Source organism: Rhinolophus hipposideros (assembly GCF_964194185.1).
Source record: "Rhinolophus hipposideros genome assembly, chromosome: 3".
Lineage (NCBI taxonomy): Eukaryota > Metazoa > Chordata > Mammalia > Chiroptera > Rhinolophidae > Rhinolophus > Rhinolophus hipposideros.
The window spans coordinates 24,432,302-24,451,375 of record NC_138049.1 but is presented as its reverse complement, the minus strand read 5'-3'; the positions used below and the strand labels follow the sequence as shown (position 1 = coordinate 24,451,375).

Below are 19,074 nucleotides of genomic sequence, written 5' to 3'. Positions count from 1 at the left end.
AACAATGTGTTTCTCAAACACTATGCAGTGTGATTCACAGATCCTGGGATTTCTGAATCCTTTTCTCTTTCCCATTCATTTCCTTCAGCTGCCTATCTTATCCCCACTCTCTCTGAATTACTGGCACACACCCTGACCTAGTCCTTCACACTTCTGACCCTTCTCCTTTATTCCATACTTCTCCATTATACAATGACCCCCAAACACCCTGGGAAGACACAACCCTCCCTGCAGTATGGATACATGGAAGAAGTTGAGGGACCCACACCAATACAAGGGTAGGAGAGGAAAGCCTGAGAATACTCAGATAGTAATAATACCTACTGTATTATTCTTTACAGCACCAAACAATACCACAAGTGTATTTTGTGTCTATTATTACTGTTATTTACTAGCTATGTGACCTTGAGAAAATTACTTCACAACCCTGTGCATCCATTTCTTCTCTGAATAATTAAATCCATATCAGAGGTTCTAAGTGAGGTTTGCATGGATTAGTACATGGGAAGAAGCATTTAGAAAACAGTATGCTACTTAGCAAGCATGATCGTCATCCCTGGGTCTTGCCTACAGGTAAGCACTGTAGACCACTTGTTCCAATGTGTAAATGTGGGGTGGGAGTCTGATAGAGGGAAAGGGAGACCAGGCCAACTGCCAAACTCCTCATGGAGAAGACCTCTAACTAATACCCCTGATTTACACCCTCCTCCTTTCCCATTCCCACTCTTTTTCCTGCCAACTCCAAATTTGGCACCTCTGGCACTTTCCAAGCAGCACAGCTGTTAACTTCCCTGACAGCCAACTTGAATTTATTCTGGGCGGCTTCACTGAGCTGTGACAATGTCACTCATTTTTCATCTTCCAGAAATTTGACAAAATCTCTGGTCAGCTAATGGATCCCTTTTTACTTATGGATTTATTCCCCCTGGTACTTGTTTATTCTATTTTTTTTTTCTATACTGGTCAGAAGTGATTATTTAATAGAATCTACTCCACCATTTTAAATCAGAACTTCTCTGGAATACAAATGAAGTTTTTCTTCAAAGCTTTAGGATTCCTTAAACTCATGATAGTCTACATTCACTTATTTAGTTCACCCAACTAAAGAAATATTGTTTCATTTTCAACTAAAAAAAAATTCTATCACAATTTAGATTATGGTCATTGTTTGTAGATATGAAAATCAATTTGAAAAACACAAAATGTGCATCATGTTACCCTTTTTCCTTTTCTCAAGAACATTTGAGTAAATTAACAAATGAGCAGATACACATACAAACACATTGAATCAGAGAATTATGAAAAGGGATCATTTGCAATCCTTTTATAGAGAAGGGGGGAGGTGAACTACCCAAGCATGCACAGCTAACAAGAGCCAACGTTGGGATGAGACTCAAACATGCTCTTTTCAGGTAGTTCTAGAAAAACAAAACAAGTCAGTTCGTCATTCATGTATATTATATTAATAGGACTCTCTTCAGTTGGTGTTTGTAGCAAAAATCAAACTAAGTTATTATGACTATATTCTTCCATTGTTTTCATTTCCTTAAAAAAGGAAAGCCTATGAAACTTTGTCAGTCCAGCAGTACAGATTTTGAAGCTAACACTAATTATATTCCATAATTACTTTGTGTGACAACTAATAGACCTTGACATATTACTTCTTTGTTACATTCAACAGTAAATGGCATTTAGCATTTACTTATAGTGTAAGCATGAGATAATTGCTTGGGAACCTAGAACTGCTTATTTAAAGGGTGGGGACTCTTAATATAATTACAGAGGCAAAAACACCTCTGCTTTACCATGGGAAATCTCATACAATGCATTGTTAGTCTACAGTTTCTCAGTCAAATTCTTCATTACTCTCCAGAATTCTCTGGAATTCTCCTGTTCTGTTTATGACATAAAGGTATCTGTCTTGGTGAATGTGATCCAACAATGAATGGAGGATCTTTACACTTGAACAAGTGTGAAAGTGGACTATGTTAGCCAAAGTAATGACACTTAGTGTGTCTTTGTCCCAAATGTTTCACGTTGAAATGCTTCTATTACATCAGCTTATTGGTCCCAGGAAGTTGTATTTTTCCTAAATGTGCACCATTAGGATAGAGTGTGTTACTTATTGAGAGGAAGAAGAAAGTTGCATGGGAAAGAAATCCAAAAACAAGAGTACATGTCTTACAGAACCTTGTATCTGAGACTGATTTTCATGTTCAACAGGGAGACCCAGTTTCTTAATCTCTAGATATCCATTATCTTCTTGAATTAGCTGTATTATGTTTTTAGAATGTGGCATTTTTAACATTGTTACTAACCACTTCATTACTTCAATACTTCACCACTAGTCACAGAATTAAAAAAAAAACCAAACAAACAAACCATGGTGTAAATAATCACCCAGACAACATACTTTTAAATTTATGAGAAACATTCACCTCATATTTTGAAATAATAGAAGAAAAATTTACTACTGCCAAGGACCAAATGAGTAGCAGCAGTAAGAAGAAACATCTCCCTTCTCCCACCATGCCACTCCTCAACCCTTCTTCACATTACATACACCATAGCAGAATTAACCTATGATGCATGTTGGGAAAAAAAAACTATCAGATGGGAAGGTAGACAAGGGGAAAAAGAAGAAAAGAGACTGCTTGTTGTTCCACCACCTGAATGAAGAATACTCCATCTCAAGGAGAAAGCAACTTTTCATTTTATCCAATGTTCTTACTACCCAACTCAAAACATTTTTTAAAAATTGCCTCCCCCCGATTTGAAATACTAAAAATAAAAAAAAGCCAAAACACTGCAAACTAGAAACAAGATTAGAACACCTGGTTTATTGGGAAAAATTTATAATAAAAACTGCAATTGCTTATCCTGCAACTTACAAAATAATAATAATTTGATAAGTAAATTGGTTTTCATTATGTTAAGTACAAATGGTAAAAAAAAAAAATCATGTGATACATAGGTATTTCCCATTCAGAGAGCTCATATCCCTGAATTCTCCTATTGCATGTTTCACACCAGATGTTTTAAATCTGTTTACCAAGGAAGACCAGGTTTTTAAGTACATTTAAATTTTTGCAAACAGTTGCAGTCTATCAGAAGCTGTGTCTAAGGACTAGAGCTCAGTCAACTGAGATGAAAACTTTAAGCCATTTCTTCTCTTTAGGTTGTTTTAATGTTATTTTTGTGATAGGAATGGCCTTCCTAATACTTTATTGCACAACCTAATCATATCTATCAGTCATGACGCATTAGACCCAGTCCGTCTTTCAACTCAATCTACTCTGATCTTTAACACATAGACACCAAACAGTCCAGATTAATATATCATTTTCCCACACCCCAACCCTACAAACCACTTTAAAAGAGAAAATTTCATTTTAGCATTCCCCTACATAAGGAGGCCTTACTACTGCAACAGGTTTTGGCCATGAAAGAATACTTTCCTAAATGACATATGTAAAGCTTAGCAAAAAAAAAATCAATTATTCAGGACAGTTAGTAGAAATTATCAGAGATGGTATGCATTTGGGAAACATTTTTACTTCTTTAGCTGAAGGCTGGAAAAAATATTTTTTGCATTTTTTAAGACTATTTGGTCACTGACAATTTTACCAACATTTCCGTCTTCTCCTGATCCCATAACAGACCCAGTCCATTTAATCTGGGAAAAACAAACACTTGGTCAAGTCACTTAAATCTTTGAAGCCTTCTCATTTTCACCTTATGATGGTATAAATTTCATATTCAGATTCTTTTATACATACAGTATAAAAGGTATACAAAAGATATTAAGGAAATATGGCATATTATAGGTAATAAAAAGAAGTTAGTTTTGTTTAACTCTATAAAACATATATAAAAGGTGAATATAAAACTATAACACCATTTAAGAAATATTTTCTCCCAAATTATTTTAGCATTTTGACTAATCTAATGATATGAACACTGCCCCCAGAAAAAGGTTCAAAGTATTCTGAAGAACAAAGTTCCATCCTGGCAGCAGCTCCTTTCCCTTCTTAGGCAGATGAGTAGAAATACCTGGGCTTGGCATTGCCCAAGAGGTCGTCTTCGTAGTTGGGGAGGCAACAGAAGAAGAAGGAACAGCCGATGAGGATAATTGTGGCTGCCCACCCAAAGCCGTAGGCCCAGTTATAGATGTAAGTGACTGCGGGGTTGAGGTGAAGGTGGAAAGTCTGGGTGTACTTCACGGGGTAAATGACCAGGGAGATGATCTGGAACACAGCTAAAGGGAAGAAAAAAATTCCAACATATGAATGCGTACGTGCACAAATGAGTGAATGCATAGGAACAACAGGTTAACTTCCTTTCCCACAATGTTTTTGCCTTTTCATAAGTGTTAAATCCACCTAAACAATGCTAATGAAAGGAGTTGGGGTATCTAGTTAACCATGAGCCATAAAAGATTATTAAATAGTGTGTCAGAGATATCTAGAATTGAGTGGAATACTGAATATATGAAATGTGGACAGAAGACAACTAGAAAATCACTCTATAGTCGATGTCAATGTACAAGCATTATAGCTACTGAAGTAAAAAGTGCCAAAACTGTGGTGTACAGTAGAAAGCAGGATGGTAACGAAGAGTCTGTTTTTCATCTTTGTATTTCCTATGCCAAAGATATAGTTAATATTTCCAGTGTTAGAAAAAATAATGCATATACATACGTATGTATATATACATATATATATGTATATATACACACACACATGTTCATGCACACACACACACACACACACCATTTGATATTCAAAAATACAGCACTGGAATATTCATCCAATAAATGAATGACTACATGAAACAATGCACCATTGATGCAAATGATCAGTGTGGAGAATTACCAGAAAAGCCTGCAAAAGGAAGTGAGAATGTGAAGCGTAAACAAAGAGGGAGAGATGGAAGGCAGGGGGAAGAGCATTCCAGGCTCAGGAAACAGAAATAAAAGAGGAGAATAGGGTTTTGGGGGAAGTGTGAGGGAGGATATACGTATGTCAAGCTTTCTAAACTCTGGTTGTAAGAGTCACTTTCTTACAATTATTATTTATCGTATTAATATTTTAAGCAACTTTGAAATGAAAAAAATACTTAATCTTTTAGTCTTTTTCAATGAACGTGCATACTTCCATGAAGCTGTAATGAGTATATACTTGCTGTGCTATGTTCTGCATTTTTTGGACTTCATACTTCCAACATACATTGCCATATCCTGGATATGAGCAGATTTTAGCTCTGGACCAGTGCTCTCCACAAAGAGGGGCCAGCTGGCTGTGCTCTGGGAAATGTACCAGGGAGTGTAATCCTCACCACCACTTCTTCTTTCACCTTGATTTTGTTCTACTGACTCCACAGACAAAACTCCTAAAGTAGCTTTCTTTTTCCTTTTTTTTTTTTTAAATTGCTAGAAAGGCTGCAGATGTTTCCATATGTTAATCTGTTACTTTTATTTCTCGATTCAGAATATTCCTCTTCTCTGGCAATTTACGAAAGTCAATCTTGGTGCAAATTTTAAATATTTCTCTGCTTCTTATATACTTTAAATGGCAAACTCTTCCTAGTTAAGTCTGTTAGTTACTGCAAAATATTGTGTGTGTGAAAGTAATCTTTATGTTATTCTCTAATTTGCCTAGGCATAAATGTTAAATATGGTGATTTACGCATTTTAGTTCATCAGATATGAAGTTCTTGTAATGGTTTGGATGAATTTCTGCAAAATCTAAATTGTATCAGCGCTCAAGTTTTCTGATTTTTTTTTTTAAGTAATTGAATGGATTTATTATTTTTTTGCAATTTTTAACCTTTTTTTTAAACGACAATTACTTTTGTACCAACCTAGTAAAAACCCTCCATCTCTTTTTTTGGTTGAGAGCCCACTGGCCCATGTGGGAATCGAACCGGCAGCCTTCGGAGTTAGGAGCACGGAGCTCTAACTGCCTGTGCCACCCGGCCGGCCCTCAAGTTTTCTGATTTTAACCCAATAATATATATAAAATTTAAAAATAATTGTTGCTGTGAAATGTATCTTAACAATCAAGTAGGCCTTATTCGATATTATTACCATAAAAATGTATTGAAATTTCTAGACTTTTTATTCTTCTTCAAACATTTCCCATTCTACTTGTCAGACTCTAAAGAGGAATTTTAAATTGTAGAATGAGTACAGAATTAAGCATGACCGTTAAGCTGTTTATCTGTTGAAGCTCAGTCCAATTAGCTTTCTTTACTTCTGCAACCCTGTTGGCTCGAGATGGCTTTTACTAGAGCTTAATGTTTTAATGCTAAGATGAACAAAAGAGTTTCACTAGGATGGTTTTTAATTGTGACAAAATATATACAATGCAATATTTATCATCTTAACCATTTGTTAAGTGTACACCTCAGTGGCATTAAATACATTCACAATATTGCATAACCATCACCACTTTCCATAACTAAAACTTTTTCAACATCCCCAACGTAAACTCTATCCCTAGTGCCAGGTGCCTGCCTAAAATTTCAAATAATCCTTGTTCCCAGACTCCTAGTTCTTGTATTCTACTAAGAAATGTTCATTCTGAGCCCCACACCCCTGCACAACTACATTTCTGAACCCCCAGCACTGGTGATGAGGCAATTCCAGATCTGGCCCCTCCCAGGGTCCCCCATCCCACTGCAGAAAACCCTTTTATGACCCACCACATCATAAGACCTCCTTCAAGAAATGAAATGGCTCAGGGACATTCCAGCCCCTCAGCATGGGACTCACAGGAGGCCAGCAATGGGCCCACTGTGGAGACACTGCACTTCCAGGGCTGACTCAGCCCTGGCCCGTTGGGGTAGAGGTGTCACTGAGCACAGGGTCACCTATAAGAGATAATATACAGAGTGATAACCTTCCTCATTTGGATGGGGAGCACAGAGTACCACCTGAGACACAGGAGGAAAGGGATCTAGGTCTTAAAACACATCTCTCCTCTGTGACTTCCGCCCTTGGTGACACATTTCTGAGAACGAATCAGGAACTGTAATTGTCAGGGATCTTCTTTGTGGATTGGACATTACTATAATGATGTCTGCTGAAGGTAGGTTTTCCAGGCAGGAATTCCCGCCCATTCTCAGGAATTTTTTTCACTTTCCCATTCCCGAATCACAAGAAAAGTTGGTCGGGAAATTGGGAAAACCGGGTCCTTGAACCCAGGTGGTTGGTGGTATCTATCAGCTGTCACTTTGTGGAAACGATTCATTGTGGAGAACAGAAAACAGTTTATATCCCGGAATTCGGGAACAGGAAAGAGAAAAAAAAAAAATTCCTGAGAACGGGCGGAAATTCCCACCTGGAAACCCTAGCTGCAGGTATGAATGAAGAATTGCTGACACACAATCTTACCAGCCAGGGCCAGGAGGCCTCCAATCACTCTCAGGAACACAAGCATTTGGGGTCCACAGAGGGCGAAGAAGGAGAGGATGAAACAGATCACCAGGATGATAAAGCCACAGAAGAGCATGGCGGCGGCTGCCCTTCCCCACGCTGCAAGAAAAAAGAAACAGTAATTAATAAGACACATAGGCCAAATCTAAAATCACTAATCAAAGTATCAATAGAAGTTTTTTTTTTTCTTTCTACTAATGATATATTTGGGTGCAAGGAGTTTTTCTTTTGATAATATTTAAGCATCTCCATATCTCAGGGGGAGAATAGGGAGTTGATATGTCGGACATTAATATACTGATATGCAGTAATGTCTTTCCCTCCTCGGTGTTTCAGGAAATGTTTTATCTCTGAGATGAAAGTTAAACTTCATTAAACTATTTCTCATTTAAAAAATTGGCCATATAAACTGGTATATTTAAAAGGCTCACTCAAGTTCTAACACAACACAATCATAGTAAACAACATTTTTGGTATCGAACAATCCAAATTACAATCTCTTTAGGAAATGTTTCAAATACCTTTAAAAGCATCTTTGTTTCATATCAATGTATGTTTCCATCCAAAAAACAATCTTTGAAAACATATGACTAAGCAACAATGTGAAATAAAAAAATTAATTATAAAGTAGCTGTGATTTTTTTATGACACGTTTAGCACACTCTTTCTAGACTTTTGCCTAAATTTTGACTTCTGAAGTATTCAGAATTTATTGCAAAAGCGTCCCTAATTATTGATATTGGCCTAAAAGCAATCAGGGTGAGGTGGGAATTGACTTCTAGGTTTGAAGACCTATGGTATAGGGGCCCCTCCGGCCCTGTGTCATGCTACCCTGCACCTGTGGAAATAGGGAGCGCCATGAACCCAGGCTAATGATTCCAGCCAAAAATTCTTATTATTCAATCTGCTCTGATTTTTTTTAGATTAAAATTTATTGGGGTGACAATGGTTAGTAAAATTACATAGGTTCCAAGTGCACAATTCTGTAACATGTCATCTATATATCACATTGTGTATTCACCACCCAGAGTCAGTTCTCCTTCCAGCACCACATATTTGACCCCGTTTACTCTCATCTACCATCCCCCCTCTCACCTTACCCTGTGGTAACCATTAAACTATTGTCTGTGTCTATGAGTTTTTGTTTCTTTGTCTTGTTCCTGTGTTGCTTTCAGTTTTATATACCACATATCAGTGAAATCATATGGTTCTTGACTTTTTCTGTGTGACTTATTTTGCTTAGCATAATAATCTCAAGATCCATCCATGTTGTAGCAAAATGGCACTATTTCATCTTTTCTTATGGCAGAATAGTATTCCATTGTGTATATATACCACATCTTTTTTATCCATTCATCTATGGAAGGACACTTTGGTTGTTTCTATGTCTTGGCCACAGTAAAGAAAGCGGCAATGAACATTAGAGCACATATACCTTTACGGATAAATGTTTTCAATTTTTTTTGGTAGATACCCAGGAGAGGAATTGCTGGGTCATATGGTAATTCTATTCTTAATTTTTTGAGGAACCTCCACACTGCCTTCCTTAACGGTTGTACCAATCTGCATTCTCACCATGAGGGTTCCTTTTTCTCCACAGCCTCTCCAACACTTGTTATTATTTGTCTTGTTGATAATGGCTCTGATTTTTAAAATTTCTTCACGCACAACCTTCTCTCTAGAGGTAATAACTAACATTTATGAATTGTTCTGTGTGCAGCACTAGGCTAAGGACATAACATATTTAGCTCACTGAATCCTCACACTAACTTTTTAAGGTTTGTACTATTATCATTTCTTTAGAAATGGGGCTGTAGTAAAGCTTTGAGAGTTCAAATAACCTGCCACAGCTACACACGTAGTATGTGATTTAGATAGAGTTTGATTTACAACCCATCTGAGTCCAAAACCTGACTCTTTTTTTGAGATATAGTTTACATACCATAAAATTCACTTTCCAAATATACAATTTAATGGTTTCTACTATATTGACAGGGTTATGCAACCATCACCACTTACAATTCTAACATTGTTATCACCCCAAAAAGAAACCCAATGTCCATGAACAGTCACTTTCCATACCCCTCTTTCTCCAGCTTCTGGCAACTATTAATCTACTTACTATCTCTATAAATTTGCCTATTCTGGCCATTGCACATGAATGGAATCATATACTATGTGGCTTTTTGTGACTGTATTTTTTCATTTAGTGTAATGTTTTCAAGGTACATTTATGTCGTAGATGTATCAGTACTTTATTCCCTTTTATAGTCAAACAATAGTCTATTGTATGGATATCCCATATGTTGTTTATCCATTCGTTCATTAATGGATGTACATGCACTCTTAACCTACCGTGTTTCCCCGAAAATAAGACCGGGTGTTATATTAATTTTTGCTTCAAAAGATGCATTAGGGCTATGTTCAGGGGATGTCATCCTGAAAAATCATGCTGGGACTTATTTTCCAGTGAGGTCTTATTTTCGGGGAAACACGGTATTACTCTATGTTGCATTGGAAAAGCAGTCGTGTGCACCTCTGCCCTGGTTTTACTCTTATCACAGTTTGGCTGACATATTTATCCTCACTTAATTCTAGGTCATTTGACTGGTAAAAAAAAAAAAAGAGATAGCACAGCAGAAAGAACAAGGGCTTTGGAGCCAGCTGGACCTCATTTATACCCTGCCTCTGCCACCTATCAGCCACTGTCAGTCTGTGTTATCTGTTAACCAAACTAAAAACGCCTTATTTTAAGATTATCGTCAGCATGAAAGCTTTTGTGAGAAAAGTCACGTAGCTTAGAAAATTCCTCCTGTACATCCATGACTCCTCTCCAGTACCTCAAGTTTACATTTTATTCTACATTTGCAAGGTTCTGCTCCGTCACAGAGATTGTTCCTCAGTTACCCACTGCATTTTTACATCTTCGTCTGTTATAGACAAACCTGAGCTAAGTTCTCCTGTTCCCTTTTCCAGCCTCCACGCTTCCCCCAGGTGTCCTCTAGATTCATGAATGACTGGGGCATAATAGGTAATTAAAGAGAAGACATATTTTTATATGCTCAAAAACCATGTTTTCACACCAATTACCCTGTAGTGGCAGTGGTCAGGATGGGGCTGAGACAGTACATGAGAGGGCCTTGTTTTCTATTTGTAATTTTTATTACTTCCCACCAAATCTTCCTTTTTTTGTGAGATCGATAAAATAGTTTAGGAACAAGGTAAAATAGAAATATTTTCTTTTAAAATAGAAATGAATAAAGTCAAGATATGCAATTGAGTAAGTCTTTTCTCACTTTTGCCTTCTCCTTCTAGTAACGTAACTTTCAAGAGAAGAGAAACTGAGCTTTGAAAAGCACATTAATTAATCAGACTGTCTCAAAGTCTAGCCCATACACCACAGAGTCAAAACCATCAATAAAGCTTATTAAAAATACAGATTCCTACCCTCCCTCCAGACCTACCGAATAAGAACTCGAAAGGTAGAGTCCAGGAATCCACATTTTACTGGTATTTCTTACATCCATACTAAAGTTTATGAACTAAGATAGATGATTAATCTTATAAAATAGAAACAGCACTACCCCCCCAAAAAAAACATGTAACTTTCAGTATGTGACCACCCCCTGTAGTCTCATTTATAGTCTCATTTCTAGATTCTTTTATGGCTACTGCCAATCATTAAGTTCATTTAAATCCAGTCATTAAATTCAAATAAGCAGACACTGATTTTTCTTTTTAAGTTGAGTTCACAGGTTTGAAATTGTGCAGTGAAAGGTCTGTATAAACATGCAAATGAATGCAAACATAATGAAGACAAATTGCATAGCAGAATGTAAGTTCTCAAGAAAAACATCCTAACAAGGAACATATTTCAATAACCAGACTTTGACTATCATATTAAGGTTTTAAAAGTATAGCTAAATGAATTATGTAAATGTTGCTATAAAAAGTAATACCAATAATTTTACCTGTTTATTTGATGAAGAATAATAAAGTTAGATTATTGCTATTATTACTTTTTCTAACATTAGAACTGAAATATAATTTACACTTAGTTTCAGGTACTTGAATTAAACAAATAGTAAGCCACTTCACCTAACCAAAAGCCAACAGGTGAACATACAAATAAACACAGACCATTTAAAGAACTTTTCCTATGCTATGTTAAATCAACCCTTTTAAAGCGCTGAGTCATCAAAATGGAAAATTTAGGACATTTTTTGTCTTGACAAAGTCTGCTTGGAAGTAGACCCGAAAAACCTGCTTCTGTAGCACGGAGACACCCACACTGACTCATTTATCATTGAAGACAGAAAACTTAGCATGGTTTTGAGGATTCTGTTTTGACTAATGAATGACAAGCAAGGCAATCTGCCTTCTTATGGCGGTGACTATTTCATTGTAAAATGATGAAATGGAACCTACCAGGTCTGAGTAGGGTCCTTCCAGCCCAATGTTATGTCTGAGAAGGGGAGCAATAGCTATGCCGACTGAGGACACGGCAATTCTTCATGACATACATTTCAAAAAGTTGACTCTGTATCCTAAGTACCTTTGGTCTCACTTAATTACCCAGAATGAATCTATCTACAAATTTACCCAAATCTTTTGGGAACTATGTATATTTTTATATTATACCACGGCCCAAACTCTGCCATATTTACCAACCCTAATGGAAAGCGTCCATTTTTAAAACTTGTCCTCAAGCTACTTCTTCCATGATTCAACAGATGGTCTTCAGTTCTTCAAAGTCAGACTGTGCACCTTGATCTATTCTGAAGATGAGTCTTTCATTACTATTTTATGCACTTTAAATTTTATTGCCTTTCTTAATTGTGTTTGTGTGTATGTGTGTTGTATAGGAGAGCAGGCAGGATTCTCACTGTAAACTATTCTCTGAATTGGGACCACAAATGCTTACAGTACTCGAGGTAAACAAAAGTTTCTGTGTAAGAAAGCTTTTTGTTTGTTTGTTTTGTGTCCTTAAGGGAAGATAAATTTGGTGTTTTATATACATAATCTATTATATCCTAAGTTTACTTTCTAAATACTACTTGGAGAAGTTTCTGGCCACTTGTGTAAACTTTGTCAGGCCAGCAATCATGTCTCCTTTGCTCATCATATTAACCCCAATACATGTTATCAAAGAAACCAGCAGCATTATCAATCCACTTTTAAATAAGATTCATTAAAGATCCATTTAATGGCTTATCAAATTTTGCTCTGGCTTGCAAAATTTCAACATTAAATCAACAACATGGAAGCCATTCAACAGTCACTAATGAAATTCTGACTTATTCCTAGGAACTGTTTTTAAATTTTTTGTATGAAGATGAATGCTATCTTTTTCCAGTGATTACATATGAAAACACAATGTTATGAAGCAAATATGGCTAGGAAGAGACCAGAAAGGTCAACTGGTAACAAAAGAGCAAAAACACGTAAAAATAAATACCTTGAATATCAAGCTAGAAACCATAAATCAAACTGAAGCTTGTGAAAACAAACAAACAAACAAAGTTTTACTTTAAGACAAGGAATTTTAAAATAAGGAGAGCATTGCTGATATTAATATTTTTAGTATTAATTTGGAGACTCACTAATTTTTCCCTTAAAGTTACTATTTCTTTTCATGAATTCACTGCATTCTTCAATAGTTTCACATGTGGGCACCAAACACTGACCAAAACAGTCTGTGGTGTAGCCCCTTACTCAGTGCCCTGCAGACACCAACCTGTCATTCAACTAGAGTAGGGTCCCTTTCCAGAACAAAGGATTCATCTATTAACAAGACCAAAGGCCCCACCTAATTTTTGTCTGATCTCTTTGTATTGTTTCTATAGGGTTTTTTATGTGATACATGGGTAAACTCGATAAAACCGTAATTGAAAAAAAAATAAAAAGATCCTATCTACAAATAAATATAAGCATGGATGGTACATTCAAAAACACTGCTGCATGTTCAGTGAGTAAATAATCTGCAGGAATACAGGCCAGTGCTTCTGAAACTTCAAACTGCTTCTGAATCACGTGGGGATCTTGTTCAAATACAGATTCCAATTTAGTAGGTGGGACCTGAGCCACTGAGTGTCCAATAGCCTCCCAGATAATGCTGAAGCTGCTCGACTGGGACACTTTTTGAGTAGCAAATATCCAAATATCGACAGGACAACTCCCAAAACAATCTACACAGGAAGAAGCAATTTTGCAGAAGTTTTGGAAGGCAGAAAGAATGGCTTAGAGAAGGAATAGCAGGGTCACACAGGAGAGCATTCCACAGTTGGTGTGGGATTCTTTACATGCTCTGCATTTTCTCCTGAAACAGAGCCGGATGATAACTAGTTACTGTGGTGTGTTTTACAGAACGGTAACACTTTACCCCTGTATAGTCTTCTTTTAAAGTCTGAGTGGGGAAAACATTCTACACAGGAAGATATAAAAACAGGAAAATCACACGAGATAAATAGCAGCAAATTTAGGATCTACCCTTAAATATTTAAAAGTCTGTCAAAATGAAGAAGGCTGGAAAGCAGAATTTACAGGAAAGGGCATTTCAGCTCCACCAGTAGAAGAGGGTATAAGAGAAGTACTTTTAAACAAATAGCAGCGTTGAGAACTGAATTAAGTTGCTGAACAAAGGAAGGTTCAGGTCAGTCATGGGAGGTGTTGAGAGCACTTGGCAAAAGCTTGAATAGGTGCACTCTTATTCCCTTCTAATTCTACCGTCTAGGAGTCTGTGTCTGTTCACAGCGAGAATACAAGTTAAGTTACCAACAAGGATTGAGGCTCTCAGGTGGTTAATTCTAAGCGCATTAAGTGCAGAAAATGTGGAATGGACTGGGCTACATTACTGGTTCCTAGATGTCTCAATTTTTTAAGTCAATACATATATTTTTAACCATGAAAACCAATTGAGAGTGGCCAACTTTTTATTTTCTTATGTAAGGACATGAACATGTGCCCTCAAAGAGCAATCTATCTATTAATGCCTAATATTATAACACAAGAATATTTTATTATCTAACCCTGCCTCACTGCCAAAAGCCACAAAAGGATAATCTCAAAATGAAGTCCCTTAAATTGAATTTAGCTTAATGTAAACCTGTTAACTTCATACATATTTTTCTCATTTCCTGTACATTTAAGAACTATAGGGCTACATGATCTAAAAATATTTCATGTAACACTGATTCTTTGACTTATCCAAGGCTGATTTCATATAAAAAAGCATTCTGTGATGTCTAAGGATGTCTTCGGTAAACGAGGCTCGGCAGTTCTGTCCAAATCCAAATCCACTCTTCATGACTGACTCCTCACTTTCATTCTTGGTGCAGAAACTCATCTCTGTTATTCTCTACCCTGACAAGCGGGAGCTTGCTTGGGATTTGAAAGCTACCACTGATGCATAAAATAGCCTCCTGATGTATTTTTTTCTTAAGTGGAAAAGCAGTAGTGCAAAAGTAGCATGTGTGAACGTGCATTCAAATTTAATTTTGCATTTTATTTAATACATGAAATTTGAATGATCATTTCCATGTTTAAGTCTAGATTTTCTTTTCCTGTTTTGAGAAATATAAACCATGATTTTTAAAACACTCAAACAAGTATCTGTAAAGCTGGGTATTTATTTAGTTGTTACTGTCATGAAAAGAACATATTCATGTAATTTGGTTCATTTATAGGAAAAAAATGAGGCAATATGATAATATAAAATTATTTAAAAACTGTTAATGGTGAAGATATATAAGACTCTGCTTTTTATATATTAAGGAACAGTTTACCTTTATTTAAAAGTCTATATTATTGAGTATTATTGCCAATACTTGCCAGGAATAACCTGTGTCATTTATACCAAATTAATGTATTAATGTTATGAAGATCAGTTAATAAAAGATATGGTCAAGCACTTTGTAATTAAAAAGGCAACTTCCTTAATAGTTACAATGATAAATCACAATGTTTACTTCCTAGAATATATCAAGTTTTTTAAAACTTCTTCAATTCTCTATAGTGAGGTATCATTTTAATTAGAGCCAACAACCTTACTCCTTGTTGTGTTTATACATGTGTGGGAGTGTGTGTGTAAACTGTTTGCTACATTTTAGATAAAGTTGTATAACCATTGTTTTCTGCAAGGCCTTACTGAGGCTATCTGAAAATCTGAGGGCTCAGAGACGCCTAATCATCACCCTGGAGTGTAGATATACACACTTGCTATATTAGTCCATGCCAGGAGAGGGAGTGGAAATTAATAAACACCCCAACTCATCTTTGATGACAACAGCCTGAGACAACCTCTCCTAGTGAATTCACATCTATTTTCTCCTTCCCAAGGTCTCCTAGTACCAGTGGATCTGCCTTCATGATTTGATTCTAGGTCTTCAGCTAAAGCCACGTCTAACACATTATTGGCACTTAATTGCCTTTGCTAAGGTCACAAGAATAACTAAATTAGGGTGTGAAGTCCACAACCCATGTGTGAAAATCACTCTTGTTACATCATAAAAATCAGTAATAGATTTTTCAACACACACTTGGAAAACTGAACTTTTCCAAAGGCCAATTTCTCTACTAAATTGATACATACACACACGCACACACAGAGAGAATCAGTGTTTTCTTTATAATTAAAAGTTAACGCTATAGCCCTCTGTCTAATTAAAAAATTAAACTGAGAAACAAACTTGCTTCCTCCCTTCCATATACATAGCATTATATTAATCTGAGGTTGGAAGAGCCACACCCTAGGAAAGGTGAGCTCATCCTTCAAGTCAAGAAAAATAAAAACTGCATTGTGTGCGTTTCACAAGAGGGCTGTGGTCACAGCCAGAGACTTGCAGGCCAGATCAAGTCCCAGCAATCGTGCTGATCCAGTTTCCACCAGCACCCCTCTCCCTTCCCGGCACTAACCTTCTTACTTCATATGCATAAGATTGCTGCGTATTCTTGGCTCTGTGTTAGTCTTTGGAGTGAGGTATGATTATCAAAGTCTGTTTCAAAACACATCTGCTTAAGCAGACCTACGTTCCCTACAGGATGCTAAATTCCAATGCATTTTAACTAGAAGACACAGAGATATTATTTCAAAGAAATTAATTCCCTTTAAAAACTTAAAGACTTGCGATGATACAAACCCTGGTAGGCATGCTGTTTGTTTTAAGAAAAGAAAAACATAGATATTAAGGAAAGAAGGAAAGTTGTTCAGTCTTTACATTTTATTACTTACTAACCAGGACCATGACTCCTTCTGGGGAAAAGTTCAGCAGGGGTCCTTCCAAACAATTTCACACTCCTTAAGAATCAGCACCAAGCACCGATAGAGGGCTCCAGAAATAAAATTTGGTTGGAGCCATTTAGGGGGGAGGGGAAGAGAATTCAGTCAATGATCCTAGCAGGGAATGAAAAAAGGCAGGGTGGCCTTCTTTCTCTTTCTCGATTTAAAACTATTAAACTCCCTTGGTAAGGTCCCATTGAATAGTATTTAGCTTTAAGCTTCTTATGATCATACTTGCCCGCACCCCACACACACCTCCGATTACAATAGACCCCAGCTGTTCTTCACATCTGCCAGTTAGCAGAGGCTGGCACCAGATAAAACCACGCTGCTCTCCCGTCAGGTCCATTTACAAGTTAAGCATTGAGACTTCCTCCTTGTTGGAAAAATAAAATACTCCATGTGCAATATATTATTTTTGTCCACTCTGCTTAATTTCGCGGGTGTAGAGATGTGTTTGGTTTTTGTTTTGTTTTTTTTTTCGATTTCAAACCACATTAAATTACAGTTTTCTAAACAGCAAGGCTGTGCTTAAACCAGACACCCACGGAGACAACAGCGCACAAGAGCTATCCTGAAGCGTTCAACATTACAGTATGTACTGAAAACGTAACTGTTGAAATTTTGACTAAGAGAGCCTTTTTGTTTTAGTGGAAGAAGAGCTGCTTTCACTCAGTTCAAGTTAAATGAATAATACAGCGACATTAGAGAAGGCACGTATTTTAATATTTTAATAATAGGAAGAACCAGAGGAGGCGGCGGAATGGGAAGAAATTTCAGAGGTCTCCAAAAATATACACTTTGTTCATTATATTTACTCATCAAACCTTTTCAAATGACTGAAATCATCTTTTGCACGTAACTGACAAACCCTAAGAAAAAACAGTTTTTGAACTAGGGCCATTTTCTTCCACCGTTCTGCCTGGTTTTGCTCGGGTAGGATGCATGAAGCTAAGCTCTAAACAGATGTGGTTTTTTGAATCACCCATTCCCCCCGACCCTGTTCAGTCCCTTCCCAGAAGGCGGTTTCCTAAGGCCCGGGCGCACGCCCCGACGCGGCCCGGAGGACTTCCCGGAGGCGGCGGCGGGCCATGGCACTCACCGAACTTCATTAGGCTCTCGCAGCCATCCGCGGTGGACCCGCTGCCGCCCCCCTCGTGAGAGCATCGCCACCATAACGAGGACGTCTGGATGTGATCGCTCGACTGCAGCCAGCCGCGGCCGGCTAGCGCGATGATGTCGAAGGCGATGGCGCTGAGCAGGAGCAAGGGCAGGATCCACCTGCAGCGCTCGCAGGCCAGGCCGCAGCGCAGCATCTCGACGGTGACGGCAGGGGGAGAGGAGCGCACGGGGCTCGGACGGCGGCGGAAAGTGGCCGGCCAGCGCGGGCAGGGCGACAAAAGGGAAGAGGTCGCGGGGGCGCGGCGCCCAGGCCCCACCTAGATTCCGGTGACTCAGAGCGCGCCGCCCCGACCTGCCCCGCCGGGCCGGGCGGCGCGCGGGGAGAGGCGGGCGCAGCTCAGGTTACACCCGGCGCGGGGGAGCCTCGGGGCCCCGGGGCCCACGGCCCGCGCGCGGCCCAGGCTGCTGCCACGCGCGTCTCTGCGCTTCCCCACTGCCTCATTTCCCTCTTACGTGATCTTCTCCAACAAATGTTTTTCTTAGGTCTACCACGTGTGTACGTTGAACTCTGCGCGGCGCCGGCTACCTCGTTAACCCCTGAGGTCAGATCTTGGTCTGGTTTTCGACGATACCGTGTTTAAGTTTCGGGCAGTTTGAGACGGGTGTTCAAAGTGTACCTGTGGGTCAGTGCTGCCCCGCTGGTGCGTGCGTGCGGCCAACCCGGGGGCCAGTCCCCACCCCTCCCCGGCAGAGGGGGCGCTTCCTCCCGGGCTCCACCTTTGTTCCCTGTACCGCGGCTCGCCTCGTCCTCTCATTTGTTTGTAGGCCTGCCTTTTCCGCTGGGTTATCAGCTCTTTTACAGCAGAGGCCATGTTTTATTGATCCGTGTAACACGGGTGTCTGTCTAGCACCGCGTCTGGTCTGCAAGGAACGCAATCAACATTTGTTGCGTGAACGCACTGAATTTAACAAATGCTCGGTTTCCGAAACGCTTCATCTGGCTTCCCCAGATACCTTCCTTCATGTCCTGTCTGTGCATGCCGCCGTCCCCTCCCTATCACAAATGTCTACCTATTTAAACCCCACTTGATCTCTTCTCTACTATTGGGTTTCCCCAAATAAACACCATATGTCCGTATGCATGCAGCACCTAAAATCCCAACTGCAGTGTCCTCGCCTTGCTTCTGTCACCACCATGACTCCTCAGGTGTGGCAGACAGGGTTGGGTGCAGCTGGG

The 19,074-nt window shown here is 38.6% G+C and overlaps 1 protein-coding gene across 1 annotated transcript; it reads right to left on the bottom strand.

The window, feature by feature from the left end:
- Nucleotides 1-2,813: 2,813 nt before the first annotated feature.
- On the bottom strand, nucleotides 2,814-18,352 carry PERP (p53 apoptosis effector related to PMP22). The gene is made up of 3 exons (XM_081030461.1): nucleotides 17,818-18,352; nucleotides 7,397-7,537; nucleotides 2,814-4,258 (listed from the first exon to the last, which is right to left on the bottom strand). Exons 1-3 carry the CDS (start codon nucleotides 18,029-18,031, stop codon nucleotides 4,032-4,034), a joined length of 582 nt encoding a protein of 193 aa, XP_080886587.1. The 5' UTR covers nucleotides 18,032-18,352; the 3' UTR covers nucleotides 2,814-4,031.
- Nucleotides 18,353-19,074: the final 722 nt, after the last annotated feature.

Bases quoted from the DNA above. Each gene is read 5' to 3' on its own strand.
- PERP (XM_081030461.1), bottom strand. From the start codon at position 18,031: ATGCTGCGCTGCGGCCTGGCCTGCGAGCGCTGCAGGTGGATCCTGCCC. The intron at 7,538-17,817 runs GTGAGTGCCATG...TTTTTCTTGCAG, and splicing joins CGAGAGCCTAATGAAGTTCG to CGTGGGGAAGGGCAGCCGCC. The intron at 4,259-7,396 runs GTAAGATTGTGT...TCTTCCCTTTAG, and splicing joins AGGCCTCCTGGCCCTGGCTG to CTGTGTTCCAGATCATCTCC.